The sequence below is a fragment of the Mobula birostris genome, chromosome 7, assembly GCF_030028105.1.
Source record: "Mobula birostris isolate sMobBir1 chromosome 7, sMobBir1.hap1, whole genome shotgun sequence".
NCBI classification, from domain to species: Eukaryota; Metazoa; Chordata; class Chondrichthyes; order Myliobatiformes; family Myliobatidae; genus Mobula; species Mobula birostris.
This window is the reverse complement of record NC_092376.1, coordinates 139,702,477-139,722,720: the sequence shown is the minus strand read 5'-3', so window position 1 is coordinate 139,722,720 and position 20,244 is coordinate 139,702,477. Positions and strand designations below refer to the sequence as shown.

The window sequence follows — 20,244 nt, the reverse complement described above, 5'->3', positions numbered from 1 at the left end:
CTTTCCCCAGGGAGGTTGACTCCCTGTTCCCCCCACAACAGTACTCAAAATAGTACTCACTATTGTTGAGCATGATGGCCACAGGGTGCTCTGCACTAACTGACCTTCTCCCTTCCCTCTCCTGACAGTCACCCATTTATCTGTCTCTTGTAGCCCTGGGGTGACTACCTCCCTGTAGCTCCTGTCCATCAATGCTTCACTTTCCCTATCAAGCCAAAGGCCATCGAGCTGCAGCTCCAGTTCCCTAACACGGTCTCTAAGGAGCTGCATCTTGCTAGCTCCTGGCACTAATGTGGCCATCAGGGAGGCTCCTGAAAATCCTACATCTGACACTCTGTATGTCTACAGAGCACTGGCTCTGTAGACATACCCCCTATTCTCTCAAGAGTTAAAAAAAGAAATAAGAAATGAACTTACCTACTTACTCTGCCTCAGGCTGTTCTCGCCGAAGTCTTACTAATCTGCCTCAGACCTCTGACGATTACCGCTCCCATAATGACTGCTCCACTAGGTGGTACCTGTCTTTTATAGAGACTGGGTTTTTAAAAGCTCTTTGCCGGACCTGTGCGGGAATGCTTCTGTTGCATTTGCGCAGTGCTCCAGTTCATCCTGACAAATTTTCTCTGCAGCTTTTCCAGGACTATAACATCATTCCTATAGTGCAGTGACCAGAACCCTATGCAGCACTCCAGCTGAGTACTCCCTTCATTGCCCTGACCAATGAGAGCCAGTATCCCATATGCCATCTTAAGTACTTAACCCACCTGTGCTGCCACTTTCAAGAACCTTTGGGCTTGTACACCAATGTCCCTCTCTTCCTCAATAGTTCCAAAGACCTTTCCAGTCATGGTGTATGTCCCACACTCACAAGTACTCCCAAAATGCATCACATCATATTTCTCAGTCCCTTTCATCAGTACATCAATATCGCCCTGTAGCTTAAGATTATCCACATTGTCAATAACACCACCTATCTTAGTATCAAAATAAATCTATCAAAGTATGTATACTATATATAACTTTGAGATTCATCTTCTTGCAGACAGCCACAAACCAACGAAACACAACAGAATTCACAAAAAACCCCACACCACAAAGACAGTTAAACATCCAATATGTGAAAAAGAACAAATCATACAACCAATAAAGAAAAAGCAAACAATGCACAGAATATGAACTGCAAGTCCACAGCCACGTAGCCAGATTCAGTGCTGAGGCAAGTGCTAATGGTTTTAGGCAGGAGCTGCAGAGCCAGTTCAGTGCTTAAATGAGTGAAGCCTCCAGGAGTAGCGAGGTGAACATTGGTTTCTCCTTTTTGCCCTCAGTCTCGATGCCTTATTATTTTTAATCCAGCTCGGTGCTTAAATCAGCCAAATAACCATTCATTATCCACCCTTGGTCCTGGGTCCCGCTGCTTCAGTACGGCCCAAGTCCACTCCAGCAAAGGCTGCCACGGCCATACCTGCATTCTCGAGAGTTCAGTTTGCCTAATTTTTCAGGAAACCACAGAAGCACCAGGTCTTACAGATGGTTTAAAAGCACACGTCCCAGCAGGAAATTTCAGGTTGTGGATTGTAATGATTATAGCCCCACAAAAGCATATTTAATAGAATTGCTAGCAGTTTTGTTTGCTGCCTGCAAAGCGTCGCTGTGTTTTGCTTACTCCATCTGCAAACTTGTTGGTCATGCCACCTATAGCCATATCCAAATCATTCACATTATTACAGACAGACCGAGTACCAGCACCAATCCATGTTGATCAGTGATCACTTGTCACAGGTATCCAATCACAAATGCAACCCTCCTATTACCAAGCTAATCTTGGAACCAATTTGTCAATTTGCCCTGAATCCCATGGACCCTAATCTCTTAGACCAGTGGGACCATGTCATAGGCCAGTTGATGTCCACATAGTTCATATCTATAGCAGTGTCTTCACCAGTAGCCTTTATGCCTCCTCAAAAAATTCAGTGAGATTAATGAGATAAGATCTGTTCTTGACAAAGCCATGCTGGCTGTCTCTGATCTGGCTTTCTAAGTAATTGTTAATTCTGTCTCTCAGAATTTTGTCTGATGCCATTTCCAACCAATAGCATGGCAAAGATGCTGCAATTTTATCACTGCATAAATTTAGCACAATTCTGGTGCAAATCCCCAGTATTCTGTATTTCAATGTTTTACTGTGGACAATTTTGCAATTTCTTGCAGAGGAATTTGATGGAGCATCAGTGCTGTACACAGAATATGATCAGTACTGCATAAAGGTCTGAGATCAAGTTTCTAAGCGTTACCTCCACTGTCAAAGATGACAGCAAATCAAAGCATTTGTTCCTTTATGACAATGTCAGATTATCGATAAGCAGTGCAGTTTGAGATGATGCATTCAAACTGCTTTACATTCAGGCTGGTTTTATAGGAAAGTAGAAACAGTGGAGGCTATCTGATTTTATTCCATTATTCATTGAGATTGTAACTGTTCTGTGACCCAATTACAGATGTCTTCCTTTACTATGTCTCTTGACATCTTTGATTAATAATAATTCATCAAACTTGGACTTAGAGTTAGTCTAACAACTTGTGGAAGAAAGATCCAAACTCTCAGTATGGCTTAGTGGGAGGAGCTGGAGTGGTAGCCGATGGTTGCCTCTCTGTTTGGAAGCCTGTGACTAGTGCTGTGCTGCAGAGATTGATCCTAGGTCTGTTGTTGTTTATTAATATATGAATGATTTGGATGATAATGTCATAAAATGGATCAGCAAATTTGTGGATGACACTAAGACTAGGGGCACAGTGGACACCGAGGAAAGCTATGAAAGCTTGCAGCATGAACAAGAGCAGCTGGAAAAGTGGGCTGAAAGTAGCAGATGGAATTTAATGCATAGAATTGTGAAGCATTGCACAAGGGGGAGGATGAACCAAGGTAGAACTTACCTTGGCAGGGTAATGAGGGGTGTGTTAGAACAAAGAGATCTGGGAATGGTGATTCATAATTCCTTGAAAGCGGCATCAGATGTAGATAAGGTCAGAAAGAGAGCATTTGGCACATTGGCCTTCGTAAATCACAGTATTGACTACAGGAGTTGGGATGTAATGTTGAAGTTGTGCAAGACATTGTTGAGGCCAAATTGGAGTATTGCGTGCAGTTTTGATCACTTACCTACAGGAAAGATCTCAGTAAGTTTGAAAGAGTAGAGAAAATTTACGAGGATGTTGTGGGACTTGAGGACATAAGTTAAAGGGAAAGGCTGGATAGGTTAGGACTTTAATCCCTGGATCAGAGATCTAATATAGGTATATATACAAAATTATGAGGATTACAGATAGGGTCAATATAAGCAGGCTTTTTCTGCTGAGGTTGGGTGAGACTAGAACTAGAGGTCATAGTTTAAGTGTGGAAGGTAAAATATTTAAAGGGAACCTAAGGGGTAACTTCCTTACTCAAAGGATGGTACCAGTGTGGAACAAGTTGGCAGCAGAAGTGGTGGACAAGGGATCGGTTGCGACATTTAAGTTGCAAGTCTGGATAAGTACATGGATGGGAGAGGTATGGAGGGCTAGGCAGAACAACAGTTCACACAGACTAGATGGGCCAAAAGGCCTGTTTCTGCACTGTAGTGCTGTATGACTCTAAGGAGAAATGCTTTTGTTGCATATCCTAATTCTGGACTACCTAAATAATTCTCAAAGAGATCTATAATTTCTCATCAATTAAATCACTAATTCCAGAATTTTTTTAATGTAATATACAAATGAACGTAACCTTACAGAGGTTAGAGTCACAACAAATTACAGGAAAAATATTATGGTTTAAAAATAACATGCAATAAATTACCAAAATTGCGATGAACTGATTTCCAACTTTGGTTTTACACCACTATGTATAAAGCATGCACTATATAAATATATTCCTTGTAATATTTTGACTTAAATTGTTTCTGGGATTGGCAGTATTTTAATGGAGACAAGCAAACCAGGTGTTCACAACAAATGTTTTGAATTATAACATCACATTTCTCTACACTTCTTTAAAATCTGTATCATTGAATCAATCAAACTCAATTCCATGTTAAAGATCTTTGAGGGTATAGACAGTGTTTTATACATCAGTGGATAATTGTCATGCTGCATACATCACCTGGGTAAGTTTAGTTGTAGATGAGGGGAGAAGAGGTCGGCTAAATTTTTTCAGTGATCCGATAGCAGCTGGAAATGAGGGTGCAGAGAAAATGGCAGTTACCAGATTTATTCTCAGTATCCATGAGCGCATTTCCTCTTCACTTCTGTTAGATATTGATTGATAAAGAAATGGAAGTATTACTATTTTTCCAAGCAACTACATCTGCTGTTACAATAGTTATCGTTGTCACAGAGTGATGATACAGTGCTTTTAAGAAAGGCGACCAATACATACCACACCTAATTCATATTATAACAGAACACAGCATTTCCCCAAGTATTCACAGAAAGAAATGTGACACTGCATATGGTTTGAAATGAGAAACTTCTACAGAGATATCAGCATATACTTGAATGAGCAGCGAGACATTTAAATAATTGTAGGTGTTTAAAACACAAAGCAAATTGGATACATTATAGATCTAACAATGCTATTTTAATACTAAAAACAAGAGAAAATCTGCAGATGCTGGAAATCCAAGCAACACACGAAATGCTGGAGGAACTCAGCAGGCCAGGCAGCATCTATGGAAAAGGCCCTGCTGAAGGGTCTCAGGCTGAAACATCGACTGTACTCTTTTCCATAAATGCTCCCTGGCCTGCTGAGTTCCTCCAGTACTTTGTGTGTGTTGCTATTTTAATATTTTCTGTTTATTGTAATCACCATACATTCTTTCTCTCTTAAAGCAAAAAATTAAGTGAAAAATTAAGCAGTCACAACTTGAACATCAAATGTTTTGAACTTTTTAGTCCTGTTTATTTTGGGATTACTTCAAAACTAAACTATTATTCTAGAGATGAATATTTACATCTGCATCGATGAAATCATAGTGACATATTCTGAAGGAAAATCTTTCTACTGCACATGTTCTAGTGGTTTAAAAGTTTGCTTTTAAAACTCATTCACATTGGCCTAATTCTTACAGCACATACAACAAATCATACAATCTTATAAAGGCAAGATAACAAATATAATCAAAATCTGTAGGACAATGAAAAAGTGATTCTTTTCTAGAAATAATACATTGTATAGATAAATAATAGATTCTAATGTGTTTGATTTAAATTGAACAGGTTAAAAACTAATGGATTTTGATCATATCTTCAGACTTTCTGAAGTAAACTGATAATGTTAGAGTTGGAAAAATAAGGTAAGTAGAGTTATAAGATGCAGGTGGGGAAGGAACTTGAAGGCAAAGGCAGGAATAAATTTGCAATACATAAATAAATGAGGAACTGAGAAAGACAGCAGTTTTTAGAATGACACTGCATCCCTAATCCATCAAATATTTAATGAATGCAGAGATAAACTTCAGCTATACAAGAAATTCTCTTATTAGCATACAGAAACTAAAGGATATTACATGGTGTTAACATTAAGAAACTAGTTCGCTTTAGAACTAAGAACATGTTGTCAACCATATTTGTTCAATTTTCCACATATTTGTTTTCACACCCTCTCATCTCACCCAAAAGGGTAACATTCTACTCAACAATTTTCACAGACCATCCGACACATTTTGCAACACATATAACATGATGCCACCACCAAGTTTAAGTTCAGTTCATTGGCATTCAACTATACCCATGCAGACCACCAAACAAAACAACATTCCTCCAGACTAATACAGTGCATTACAGTATAATAAGGTGCATATGTGATACAAAAAGTAAATAGTATAACACTACTGGTGCTTCACATGTGATGAGACCTGGGTGACAGCAGGGAGTTCAGTGGTCCTATGATCTAGGCAAAGCAGCTGTTCCCCATCCTACCAGTTATTGTCTTAACGCTCCTGTCTTATAATAAGGGGTCAAAAAGATTGTTGGACAGATGGAAAGGATCACTGACGATGCTAAGGGCTCTGCATATGCAGCATACCTGATAAATACTCCTGGTGGGTGAAATAGAGACTCCAATAATGCTCTCTGCAATCCTCACAATCCTTTGTAGGGACTTGGGGTCAGATGCCTGGCAATTCCCATGATGCAGCTGGCCAGGACACTCTCGATGGTGCTCCTGTAAAAAAAATATGGGGGGGGGGTGGGTGTAAACCTCGCTTGTCTCCATCTCATTATCTTCAGGAATGTGGAGACACTGCTGTGCATTCTTGAGCAAAGAGGTGGTGTTGAGGGACTAGGTATGATTGTCCATTGCTGTATATGTACTCTCAAAAATTTGGTGCTCCTCAATCTCTCCATGGTGGAGCCGTGTATGTGCAGTGAGGAGTGGTCCGCCTACGCCTTCCTGAAGTCCATAATCATCTCTTTGGTCTTGTCCATGTTGAGACTCTAGTTGTTGTGCTCACACTATTCTACCAGCTGCTCCACCTTCTCTCTGTATGCCGTCTCTTCATCGTCGTTGATGAGGCCAACCGCTGTTGTGTCACCAGCAAACCTGATGATTTCGGTTTGAACTGGATCTAGCAGTGCAGTCATCCATCAGCACTGTGAACACTTGTTCAGGAACATCTTCCCTTCCACTTCACTTGCAGAATTCATTACCTTTGCAATCCTCTAGACCATCCATTCAAATCCAAAAAACCACCTATTTCCTTTTGGATATCATCTTACACACAGCTTAAGGAGATGTAACCCCTGTCCTTTAAGGTCCCATTTTCCCATTGTGCAGGCACCTAAACACAGCTTCCAGATAAAGCAGCTGCTAATTTCCTCTCTGCATGAGGTGCTTACAATAAGGTTTCCTCCAAAGATTGAGTAGTCACTTGGCAGAACACCTCAGTTCCATCTTCAAGGATGACCCCAATCTTCCATTTGCTTGTCACATTAATTTTCTATCCGACTTCCATTTCCAACTCTAACCTTTTACACTGTTCCACTGATGCCCAACGTAAGTTCAGGCAGCAGTACCTCACTTTCCAGCCTGGCATGGCCTTCAAAGCTGAACACTGGGTTCAGCAATTTCAGATAATCAACACTCCAATGTTGCATCTCATATTCTCAACATTCAGTTTTTTCCCCCTTTCACTTTTGCTATTTTAGATTTCAATCATTCCCTCCTACATATGAGGGGTGATTGATAAGTTCATGGCCTAATGTAGAAGGAGTCAATTTTAGAAAACCTAGCACATTTATTTTTCAACATAGTCCCCTCCTACATTTACACACTTTGTCCAGCGGTTGTGGAGCATACGAATCCCTTCTTTGTAGAAGTGGTCTGCAGCAGGGGTGATTGATAAGTTCATGGCCTAAGGTAGAAGGAAATGAGTTATGTAGCTCTCGTTACATGCACATGCACGTCAACTCATTGAGTGATTATGCAGGAAGTTTGAAGTTAATAACTCATCTGCTTCTACCTTAGACCACAAACTTATCAATCACCCCTGCTGTGGACCACTTCTGGAGGTCCAAGATGCTGACTTCTACAAAGAAGGGATCCGTATGCTCCTCAGCTGCTGGACTGTGTAAATGTAGGAAAAATAGATGTGCTAGGTTTTCTAAAATTGACTCCTTCTACCCTAGGCCACGAACTTATCAATCATTCCCTCCTACATACAATACACTACCGCCAGACACAATGTTACTGTGCCCCTTCAGTTACACGCCCATCACTTGCCATACTCAAATGCACCATATATCTATCCTATCACATACCTTCTCTATTCACTGCCCCTTTGCACTATGAAGTTTGTTTCATTTTTAATGTTTCCTAGTGTTGATAAAAGTTTATTGATATGAAACATGAACTGTTTCTCTGCACTCAGTTATTGTCTAATTTGCTGAGCATTTCCAATACTTTGTATTTCAGATTTCCAGTGTCTGCAATATTTTACTTTTGAAATACCAAAATAAGTACAACACATAGGAATTTAAAGAGAAATTTGTAAAATAAACCCAAAATTTGTCAAAAAGGAGAAATGAATCTTTTTACATGGCTCTGTAAAGAATATCTCCCAGTAGCTCCTGGTAACATTCATTGTAGGTTATTAGTTAACTGCAAACAAATACTGGCTGAAGAAAAGAGAAATATAGAAATCTACATGAAATTGTCTTGGGATAATTTTTTATGTAAGTGACTGCAACAAGCCAGTACATCTTGTGGATAGAAGTACGGCAAGGAGGTCCCTGCCCATTCTTCCTTTATAATTGGAACATCTACTGAACCAAGTACTGATCAGGTGAGGCAACTAGTGCGCAAGTATGCACTAAATCTTTTTTTTCCCCAAAATTATGCTATATTGTGACACCAGGATATTGACATTCAGTTGCTGAGTTTATATGACAAATAACATACCACATAAATCCTGCAGACCATGAATGAATGACTAAATCATTTTTGACTTTCCTCCCTTTGCTGGAGTGCCAAAATGCAACGAATATAGATTTAATAAAAATGTTATAAGGTTGGCAAAAGTGATGAAGAGGTAGTTTTTGTCTGTTTTGTGCCTGAAAAGTGATATAGACTGAAGCCCTCACCATACTGAAGCAATGCCTGACATGTGCAAGGCTACATTTCAAGTTCTGGAAACTGGAGTATATTTGGTAGCGCTTTTTAAATTGACACTAGTTTAATGGGCTGAATAGCGTTCAACTGTGCCATAAACTTGTTATGATTCGATTAAACATTTGCTGCTTTTGATTAAGGAATGAATATTTTGCGTACAGTTGAGAGAATTCCCTGGAATAATACCATTCTACTTTCACTTCAACAGGCAGTGAAGATCTAACACTGCCACCTAATTTGAAAGACTCCATCTTTACTGCATCTCATTGCACTAAATTTAAATTGAGAGATATGAGCCAACAACAGTCCAATTTAGAGACAGAAATACAACTGACTAAACCAAACTTTCATGCTCACACAAAATAATCTGCAGATGCTGGGGTCAAAGCAACACTCACAACACGCTGGAGGAACTCAGCAGGTCGGGCAGCATCAGTGGAAAAGATCGGTCAACGTTTCGGGCCAGAACCCTTCGTCAGGACTGTAGGGGGAAGGGGCAGAGGCCCTATAAAGAAGGTGGGAGGAGGGTGGGAAGGAGAAGGCTGGTGGGTTCCAGGAGAAAAACCAGTAAGGGGAAAGATAAAGGGGTGGGGAGAGGAGGTAGGGAGGTGATAGGCAGGAAAGGTGGAGAAAGAATAGGGGAAAATACAATGGATAGTAGAAGGAGGCGGAAACAAGAGGGAGGAGGCAGGCAGCTGGGGGAGGGAGCAGAGCGACATAGGGATAGGGGAAGAGAGGGGGAGGGAATTACCGGAAGTTGGAGAATTCTATGTTCATACCAAGGGGCTGGAGACTACCAGACGGTATATGAGATGTTGCTCCTCCAACCTGAGTTTAGCCTCATCATGGCAGTAGAGGAGGCCATGTATGGACATATCTGAATGGGAGTGGGAAGCAGAGTTGAAGTGGGTGGCTACTGGGAGATCCTGTCTGTGTCGGCGGACGGAGCGGAGGTGCTCGACGAAGCGGTCCCCCAATCTGCATCAGGTTTCACCGATGTAGAGGAGGCCGCACTGGGAGCACCGGATGCAATAGATGATCCCAACAGACTCACAAGTGAAGTGTTGCCTCACATGGAAGTACTGTTTGGGGGATGACCCCAACAGACTCACAAGTGAAGCGTTGCCTCACTTGGAAGTACTGTTTGGGGAATGACCCCAAAAGACTCACAAACATCAGACCATCGTCTCTGGTACCATCACCGCCCTTATCAACTCTGGAGACCTTCCATCCTCAGCCACTAAACTCATAATTCCCATACCCTGTACCGCTCGGTTTTACCTCCTCCCCAAGATCCACAAGCCTGACTGTCCTGGCAGACCCATAGTTGCTGCTGCTCCTGTCCCACGGAACTTGTATCTGCCTACCTGGACTCCATTTTGTCACCCATAGTTCAGTCTCTCCCCACCTACATCTGGGATACATCCCATGCCCTCCACCTCTTCAATAACTTCCAGTTCCCTGGTCCCAACCGCTTCATTTTCACTATGGATGTCCAATCCCTATACACCTCCATTCCCCATGAAGAAGGCCTCAAAGCCCTCCGCTACTTTCTGGATAATAGACCTCACCAGTTCCCCACCACCACTACCCTCCGCCGGCTGGTGGAGCTGGTTCTCACACTCAATAACTTCTCTTTTGGCTCTTCTCACTTTCTTCAGACCAAGGATGTAGCTATGGGAACTCGCATGGGCCCTAGCTGTGCCTGCCTCTTTGTTGGTTATGTGGAACAGTCTGTGCTCCAAACCTATTCTGGTACTGCTCCCCAACTTTTCCTTCGGTACATTGACGACTACATTGGTGCTGCTTCCTGCGCCCATGCTGAGCTCGTCAATTTCATCGACTTTACTTCTAACTTCCACCCAGCCCTCAAATTCACTTGGTCTATCTTGGACACTTCTCTCCCCTTTCTCGATCTCTCGGTCCCCATTTCTGGAGACAGACTGTCCACTGACATCTTCTACAAGCCCACTGACTCTCATAACTACCTCAACTATACCTCTTCCCACCCCGCCACATGCAAAAATGCCATTCCCTATTCCCAGTTCCTCCGTCTCCACCCCATCTGCTCCGAGGATGAGGTTTTCTGTTCCAGGACATCTCAAATGTCCTCTTTCTTTAAGGATCGTGGTTTCCCTTCTGCTGTCATTAATGATGCCCTCACCCGCATCTCCTCCATTTCCCGCACTTCAGCTCTCACCCCATCCTCCCACCACCACAACAGGGACAGAGTTCCCCTTGTCCTCACCTACCACCCCACCAGCCTCCAGATCCAGCACATTATCCTCCGCAACTTCCGCCACCTTCAACAGGACCCCACCACTAAGCACATCTTTCTCTCTCCACCCCTCTCCGCTTTCCGCAGGGATCGGTCCCTCCGCGACTCCCTTGTCTACACGTCCCTCCCCACGGATCTCCCACCTGGCACTTATCCCTGTAAGCGCAAGTGCTACACCTGTCCCTACACCTCCTCTCTTGCCAACATTCAGGGCCCCAAACAGTACTTCCAAGTGAGGCAACACTTCACTTGTGAGTCTGTTGGGGTCATCTATTGCATCCGGTGCTCCCGGTGCGGCCTCCTCTACATCGGTGAAACCCGATGCAGATTGGGGGACCGCTTCGTCGAGCACCTCCACTCTGTCTGCCAAAACAGACAGGATCTCCCAGTAGCCACCCACTTCAACTCTGCTTCCCACTCCCATTCAGATATGTCCATACATGGCCTCCTCTACTGCCGTGATGAGGCTAAACTCAGGTTGGAGGAGCAACATCTCATATACTGTCTAGGTAATCTCCAGCCCCTTGGTATGAACATAGAATTCTCCAACTTCCGGTAATTCCCTCCCTCTCCCTTCCTCTATCCCTATGTCACTCTGCCCCCTCCCCCAGCTGCCTACCACCCTCTTGGTTCCGCCTCCTTCTACTACCCATTGTGTTTTCCCCTATTCCTTCTTCACCTTTCCTGCCTATCACCTCCCTGCCTCCCCTCCCCCACCCCTTTATCTTTCCCCTTACTGGTTTTTCACCTGGAACCTACCAGCCTTCTCCTTCCCACCCTCCCCCCACCTTCTTTATAGGGCCTCTGCCCATTCCCTCTTCAGTCCTGACGAAGGGTTCCGGCCCGAAACATCGACTCATCGTTTCCACTGATGCTGCCCGACCTGCTGAGTTCCTCCAGCGTGTTGTGAGTCAAGCTTTCATGCTACTCTTTAAGCTGGTGAAAAATTAAGTTCAGAACTTGTTTTACCATAACAACTCTTGCCAAGTGTATTTTATAAACATTAGAACTATGGTCTGTTGCTTTTAATCACCTGATGATATAAATCTGAGTAGGCTCTGAAGATAGCCAACATAATTATTTCCAAACTAAATATGGTAACAGTATAACACAAATGCTGAAAACAGATATGTACAATATTCTTACGGTGCTTGGAAAAGAAAGACTCTCCAGTCTGCTGTCTTCAACTTCAGAACGTTAGGCCGTTTGCTGTACTCAGTAGCCCTTGTTGCTAATGCATGGTGTATTCGAATAGCATTTTTCAGATCCACTTCAGATAAATCCCTGTCTAGCTTATATTCATCCTATAGGAGAGAAACAATAGGATTATAATATTTAATGTTTTGACAGTTCATTAAGATAGTGAAAATACCTTGTGTGGTATAAAAGGCATTTTGTATTATTCACTCTTTTATGCTCAAGTTTTCTCCACTGCTCTGTTACTTTCAATTCATGCACCCCAATAATTGTTCAAATGTACGAAGCAACTAATCTGAGTCAAGATATTATTACATGTGTTTCACATAATTATAGGATATAACAAGGTAATCTGAGTATATTTCCTCAGATATAAAAAAATGGAGAATAACTTTAAAATTAAGGCTAGGTCACTCATGGATAATGACAACTCAGGTGTCTTCTCACGAAGGGTTCCCGATATCTGGAATTCCTCCCCTTAATGCTCCTGAGCTAAGGACAATTGGAAGTGATAATGGTAGGCTATTGTCAGACAAGGATTATCAAATCATGGTATATAAGTAAATCTAATTTACAGGTTACTGATAACCTACTTGATTAGAGCGCAGAGGCTCAAAGAGGGTCAAAAACAATTCCCATCCTTTTACATTACTATTTTTGTTCTCTATTTTAGAAGAAGTTTACTGGCTAATTTTTTTCTAAAATTGGCTATTAATTTTCCAAAATTAAACTTAATTATAAGCAGGATTCATTTTGTAATTTGCATTTACTAAGACAGTAAGAGTGCCCTTTCACTACGGACCAATCCTAACACTGTCATGAAACCTGCTGACAAATGTGATTAATGTTGTTTAATGTACCTACAAATATTTTTCAGTGGTTTTCTCATTTTGGCTTGAAACAGTGATCCATCTTAATACAGAACATAATTTCCCAGATAATCACTGACAGCACTTTTTCTAGAAATCTTCCCTCCACAACTTCCAACTCAGTTCTTTCAGTATGTACAAGCCTACTCCTAATATGGCTAATCCAGTGAAACAGTTGTGGTAAAACAACTGTTTTTGACCTGGCCTATCTTCATTCATTTTCCCCCTTTGTTCAAAATATCTTCACCTGGATCCATAACATTTCTACCAACTTTCAACAATAACAGTTTTCATTTCCCTGATTCTCGCTCTCATGTTTCCAAGTTGCATCAAATCATAGCTAAGTTTGCTGACGATACGAAGATAGGTGGAGGGGCCAGTAGTGCTGAGGGAATGGAGAGTCTTCAGAGAGACTTGAACAGATTGGAAGAATGGGCAAAGAAGTGGCAAATGAAGTACGATGTTGGAAAGTGTACGGTTATGCACTTTGACAGAAGTAATAAACGGGCAGACTATTATTTAAATGGGGAAAGAATTCAAAGTTCTGAGATGCAACAGGACTTGGGAGTCCTCGTACAGGATACCCTTAAGGTTAACCTCCAGGTTGAGTCGGTAGTGAAGAAGGCGAATGCAATGTTGGCATTCGTTTCTAGAGGAATAGAGTATAGGAGCAGGGATGTGATGTTGAGGCTCTATAAGGCGCTGGTGAGATCTCACTTGGAGTACTGTGAGCAGTTTTGGTCTCCTTATTTAAGAAAGGATGTGCTGACGTTAGAGAAGGTACAGAGAAGATTCACTAGAATGATTCCGGGAATGAGAGGGTTAACATATGAGGAACCTTTGTGCACTCTTGGACTGTATTCCTTGGAGTTTCGAAGAATGAGGGGAGACTTTATAGAAACATTTCGAATGTTGAAAGGCATGGACAGAGTGGACGTGGCAAAGTTGTTTCCCATGATTGGGGAGTCTAGTATGAGAGGGCATGGCTTAAGGATTGAAGGGCACCCATTCAGAACAGAAATGTGAAGAATTTTTTTTAGCCAGAGGGTGGTGAATCTATGGAATTTATTGCCACGGGCAGCAGTGGAGGCCAAGTCACTGGGTGTATTTAAGGCAGAGATTGATAGGTATCTGAGTAGCCAGGGCATCAAAAGTTATGGTGAGAAGGGGAGTGGGACTAAATGGGAGAATGGATCAGCTCATGATAAAATGGTGCAGCAGACTCGATGGGCCGAATGGCCGACTTCCGCTCCTTTGTCTTACGGTCTTATTCACCAGGAAACTCTGAGGACTTTTGCTTCTTCCTTGAACAGGGGCACAACTAGCTCCCCTTTTGCACTCCTCTGACTGTCCAGAATTCTTCTCATCTTAAATGTCTTCTTATCTGTTTCCAGTCACTTTCTCTAAATAAAAATCCTTGAGCCCAAGCTACTCGAGTCTCTTGTGGGATATGTGGGACGTTTCTTGTTTCAGTCCTGCTCAGGTACCCTCCTCAACTTTCTTTTAGTAATATTAGTGATTGAGTTCATGTCATTTCCAGCGCCCAGTCTAAACCACAGATCTGTCAAGTTACAACATTCTTTCATCTTATGACTTTCAGATTCCTCAAATTCCCTATCCCATTAGAAGGGATTGATTAAATTATAACAAATTTCCACAGCTACACTGCTACGCATTCTCCCACCTGGCCCCTATCATTCTCCCAATTACTCTGTCTTCATTGCATCTGTTTTTATAGAACAAGCTTCCTTAGCAATATTGCTACCTTGTCTTCCCTTTCCCTTGGACATAAACTTTACATACCATAGTTAAAAGGGACTTTGTTGTATATTCCATGCACTCCTACATGTGCCCTTTCTCTCCCATTGCCAGGATGGAGAAAAAAGGGTGTCTTCCCTGTATTGCTTTCCCCGAGGTGACATCAGCCACCACCGTCCAGATTCAGTGGGAGATCCATCATAACTTCCCATGCACTTTATACAATGTCACCATCGAACATATTTCTCCTAGACTCCTTTTTCAGAATTCCAACCAGACCTTCCTCTCGAAATCTACTCCTCCATCTCTTTGAATAACCACTTACCTTCCTATAGCTTTTATCAGGCAGTCATCTGAGTAGCAACACGTCTTTAATCTGCCCTCCTTACCTTCCAAACACTTCTCCAAGACAAATAGATGTCCTTCTTGCACTTCCTACATTTTAAAATACTGAATCCATTGCTTGCAATGTGATCTCCACTACAGTGCGGAGGTGTAACTAAGATTGCCTGTCTGTGGAACACCTCAATTCAATTTGCATCTATGAACATACTTATATTTTAATTTTGTATCCATCCCACACAAACCCCTGTCCTCTGTCTCCTACACTATTCTAATGAGCCTCAATGTGAGCTGTCATAATAGCAACTCATTTTTCTACAATAAATATGATAGGTTTGTAGACAACAATAATGGGCTAAGACAACGGGCGTTTCCAACATTTTGTTTTATGTCACATTTCTAGTATTCATGTTAGTTTCCTTTAGTAACTTCAGAACATGATGTAAATGTAAACCACGCCTGTCTAAAATTCCCTGATCATTGTTCTAGTTCCATTTATTCTACTCAGTTTGCAAAGATGTAACAGTGCTAACCAGTTGACACACTTCCCAATAAATCAAACTTTAACAAAGCAACAGCTAACATTTCATATTGTTAATAACTTAAAGATTGTAATTCTACTATGATTTACTACCTTTTGCAAGTAGAGAATAGTTCCTTTCAGGACTGCGTAAAATTTTTTCCATCCTCTTCTTCCCCTAGGTGCTGAAAGATAAACAAAAATTCAGCCATACCTATATTTATTTGACTTACACCTCAGTGATTGATGTGGTTTTTATAGGTGCTGATCATGACTTCTTAGCAAGCTTTGTTCAGACAAAATTAAGTAATAATGATTCCTGATATTCTACACATACATTGGAAATTCCATTGCAGGATGTATTTAAAACCATGGATGATATATAAGTGCCCTTATCTGGCATAGTCTCTGTCTGTGCATAATAGTGTGTGATTCCAAAATAGTAGTCAAAATACATGGCATATAATTGAAGTAATGGAAAACATAATGAAGACATAGCTATAAATTCAATGACTAATTATATTTTTATAACTTATAAGCAGTTACTTGGAGAAATATTTGCTTAACTTAGCAATTACATTTAAACTATTCGACTGCTTATTATATATCACCCTAAGTTGTAAAAAGAGAGCTACTACTTATCGTGTGATGCTCTCAATATCCAAACATGCTTTAAATATACTGAGTGACTGAGTAAAGTGCGGGACCTTTTTCCCATTTCAGTCCTGAATGAACAGATTTTTATTTAGTGACCGTGACACCAGTTCTAGATAGTCCATCTTGGGGAAACATCATTTAGACATGCACCCTGTTGAGCTCTGTCTTCTCATTCTTCATCACTCAAAGTATGTAGGCCCAGTTTGCTTTACCTCTCTTCATAGACTAATCTGCATTCCAAATATCAAACACTGTAAACGATCAAGGTACACACTTGCTAAATTTTATCTTTGTTATTAAGAACCTAAATGGCAAATTAAATAAATAATGTTTTGATCCCTCCTGTATCAGTCTATGATCTGCCAGCAAAATTCAATAATAACTCAAATGCCAATGGCATTCCAAACAATGTTAATTAAATAAACATGCAATTGATTTTGATGGAGTGGAGCTATTATGGCTGTTCTGGTGAAAATCCCCATGACATTAATCATGCACATTAAAATTTCCTGGATTTTTTTGAACCATAATCACAATGTGCATCATAATTATGTCATTACTATGATTCAGGTTTTCAGCACATTTAGCCCATTTATTTAATTGGATAACAACAGGTATCTGAATACTTTTCCATTAATGTTAAAAAATAGTAGTTCTATTATTCTACATGTTAGTAAAAAGAAGTGTTAATTCATAATTTTATAATCACATTTCCTCTTTGATGACTGAGTGAAAGAGGTTAACTGATTCTCTTGGTAATTTGTTATTATCTTAACAGAAGGTTCATAGTTTAAGTATAAATACTGTGATCCCCTCTAGTTGATGCATGATAGTTTACTGAGTTATTAGGCATTTCAGCCTAATGGATTTAAATCTTAAGCAGTGATTCTTGATAAAACTCAATATATTTATCAAGTTCTTCCCTTCAACTGGGGTGTAATCTTCAAACCGGATCACATTATACAAGTATTTTAAAAATTATATTAAGGTTGTTACACATGTGGGGATTCTGTTTGGAGTAGGAAGTTATTAATCTATTCAGTGAGATCCAACATAAGAACATAAGACATGGGAGCAGAATTAAGCCATTTGGCCCATTGGGTCTGCTCAACCATTCTGACATGGCTGATTTATTATCCTTTTCAACCCCATCTCGTCTTCTCCTTGTAACCTTTGATGCTCTGTCTAATCAAGAACCTATCAACTTCCACTTTAAACATATCCAATATCTTGGCCTTCATAGCCATCTCTAACAATGAATTCCACAGATTCATGATCCTCAGGCAAAAAATAATTCCTCCTCACCTCTGTTTTAAAAGGACATCCCATATTCTGAGGCTATGTCCTATGGTCTTAGATTCCCCTACTATAGGAAACATCTTCTCCGCATCCACTTGTTTAATATCTGTTAGGTTTCAAAGAGATTCCCCCCACCCCCATTCTTAGAAACGTCAGTGCACACTTGCCCAGAATAGTTAAATGCTCCTTGTATGTTAACCCTTTCATTCCTAGGATAATTCTCGTGAACCCCCTCTGGACCTTCTCCAATGTCAGCACAACCTTTCTTAGATAAGGGGCCCAAAACTACTCACCATATGCCAAGTATGGTCGGACTACTGCCTTATAAACCTTCAGCATTACATCATTGCTTGTATATTCTAGTTCTCTCGAAATAAAATGCCTACATTGCACTTTCCTTCCTTGCCACTGACTCAACCTGTAGTTAACCTTTAGGGAATCCTCCACAAGGGTTTCCAAGTCCCTCTGCACCTTTGATTTTTGAATTTCCTCCTCATTTAGAAAGCAGTCTATGCTTTTATTCCTTCTACCAAAGTGCATCACCATACACTTTCCTATACTGTTTTCCATCTGCCAGTTCTTTGCCTATTCTTCTAATCTTAAATCCTTCTGCAGATTTCCTAATTCCTCAACACTAAGTGCCTCTCTACCTAAGTCTATAAACTTAGCCATCAATTCCATCATCCAACTCTAACCCTTGCACACTCCAACAATGCTTGCTTCCACAATAGTCGCTCTACAAACACCTTGCTTCTTTTCTTGGCCCTTGCTAAATTACAAATAACCCAAACAATCTCCCACTCCACAGACAGTCCCAACAGGCCCCATCTGCTTTTTATTCCTTTCTGGTCAAGATGGCACCACCATACAATGCTCCTTTGGTCAACTTCCTCTGGATAGACCATGAAACAATATATTTCACTTCTTTTATGTCTTTAACATTTGTTTTTCATCTTGGATAAAATTCTGGAATTGTTGGGGTCTGTGATTTGATGATTGGAGATCATTTGGGTGTTCTAGCGCTCTGCAGTCTCTGCAGAGAGGATAGTGCGAGGCAGAGGTGGTAAGTGTGGACAGGCTGTGGCATGTGGTTACGGGCCGAGGTTCAACTCCATTTTGCCAATTAAAGTTTCCATTGTTTGCTGATTAGGGAGATTGAAACATGGAGGCGAATGTGTATGTTTGGAGATCATCTGGGTGCTTCAGTGCTCTGCAGTCTTTGAGAGGATTCCAGGAGACAGAGGCAGCGTGCGCAAACCTGTAGTGGGCAGGCCGTGGGATGGGGGTGTGAGCTGATGTTCGACTCCATTTCACCAATTAAAGTTTCCATTGTTCACCGATTAAAGCGACGAGGGATATTGAAGCATCAAGGTGAGCGCTGGCTGCCTGTCTTTTGATCGCTCTACTATGGAGAGGGAAAGACCTGCCGGAGAATGTTGCCCAGGTTTTCTGCATTTTGGATGTGGACTTGGACTATAAACACTTTTCAGTTTTTTGTACATTCTGTGCCCTTCGCCCAATCTTTCTTGTTTTTTTTTGTGCGGGGAGGTGGATTTGAGGGTTAATATGCCTGTTCCGCTTTGTTTGTTTTTTTGTGCAGGATGAGGGATCTGGTGTTTGATGTGCTTGTTCCACTTTGGTTCAATTTTTGTGTGGGGGTTGGGGGTGGTGGGGGGCTGTTGATGATCACGCTGCCTTTCTTTTCTTTCTTGATTTCATAGCTACCCGGAGAGGAAGAATTTCAATTTGAACACTTTGATAATAAATGAACCTTTGACACTTCTTTATAACTGTAGCGTGAAGTCCACAAGGAACTTTCTCCAACTCTGATTTTCCTCTAAATGCACCACAATTTTATTAAAATTAAATACCTGTTCCTGTTTCGAAATATTTCTATTTATTGTGCTGCAATTAATGAAGCTCTTCAAGGGTTAAGGAAAGAAACTTTGTCTTTGAGGGAAAAACCTTTGTGTGTTTTTAAGGATACGGGGAAACTCTCTCTGACCAAATGTGCAAGATATTCATCATGAGATGCTATGAAAATAATGATTCCGAGAGGAACAGTTTGTGGAGATAATGATAAACAATCATAGTAAGCATGGTAAAGTTGCTAAATTTGTGCCAAAGTACAGTTATCAAAAATGGAGTCTGTGTATCAGTCCTATTAAGACAGATTGGAAAGCTGCTCCTAATGGGACTGTATTTGTATTTTAAAGCAAAGAATCATTAATGACTTGTTAGGTTTGATGGATCATCTTGAGATAACCTACTTCAGAACTCAAACTTGCTGACTATCTGCAGCAAAACCCAGTGTTGGGAGGAAGATATGATGAAGCATTGTCAGTACTCTGCAAGGATTTAAGAATGATAAAATGACATGCATCAGCAGCTGGCTTATATAGATAGCAAAATTACAGAGCCATCTCAAAGTTGTACATTTTATTGGTGGCTCTATTACAAAGAGGGAGACATTAGGTATTTTCAGAAAACTGATGAAGTTCACAAATCCAGTGCTCCAGTTGGAAACTGATTTTTCCAAAGCCATAGATCTTAAAACATTTCTTCTCATTATCCACATTATTGCGTCAGAGTATGAAAGAAATAATGCTGAGGTTAACCATGAGAAAAATTTGTAATTTTTGTCATTTATATGGAGTAAATTGCTCAGTAATTCTCCAACCAA

The 20,244-nt window shown here is 41.0% G+C and overlaps 1 protein-coding gene across 1 annotated transcript in view; it reads right to left on the bottom strand.

The window, feature by feature from the left end:
* Positions 1 to 20,244, bottom strand: part of psd2 (pleckstrin and Sec7 domain containing 2) — a 99,346-nt gene that overhangs the window by 24,933 nt on the left and 54,169 nt on the right. The window contains exons 8-10 of the mRNA XM_072264607.1: positions 15,720 to 15,790; positions 12,066 to 12,223; positions 4,136 to 4,280 (exon numbers count right to left, since the gene is read on the bottom strand). Of these exons, the coding sequence (XP_072120708.1) occupies positions 4,136 to 4,280; positions 12,066 to 12,223; positions 15,720 to 15,790 (374 nt within the window). The remainder of the gene's footprint in view (positions 1 to 4,135; positions 4,281 to 12,065; positions 12,224 to 15,719; positions 15,791 to 20,244) is intronic.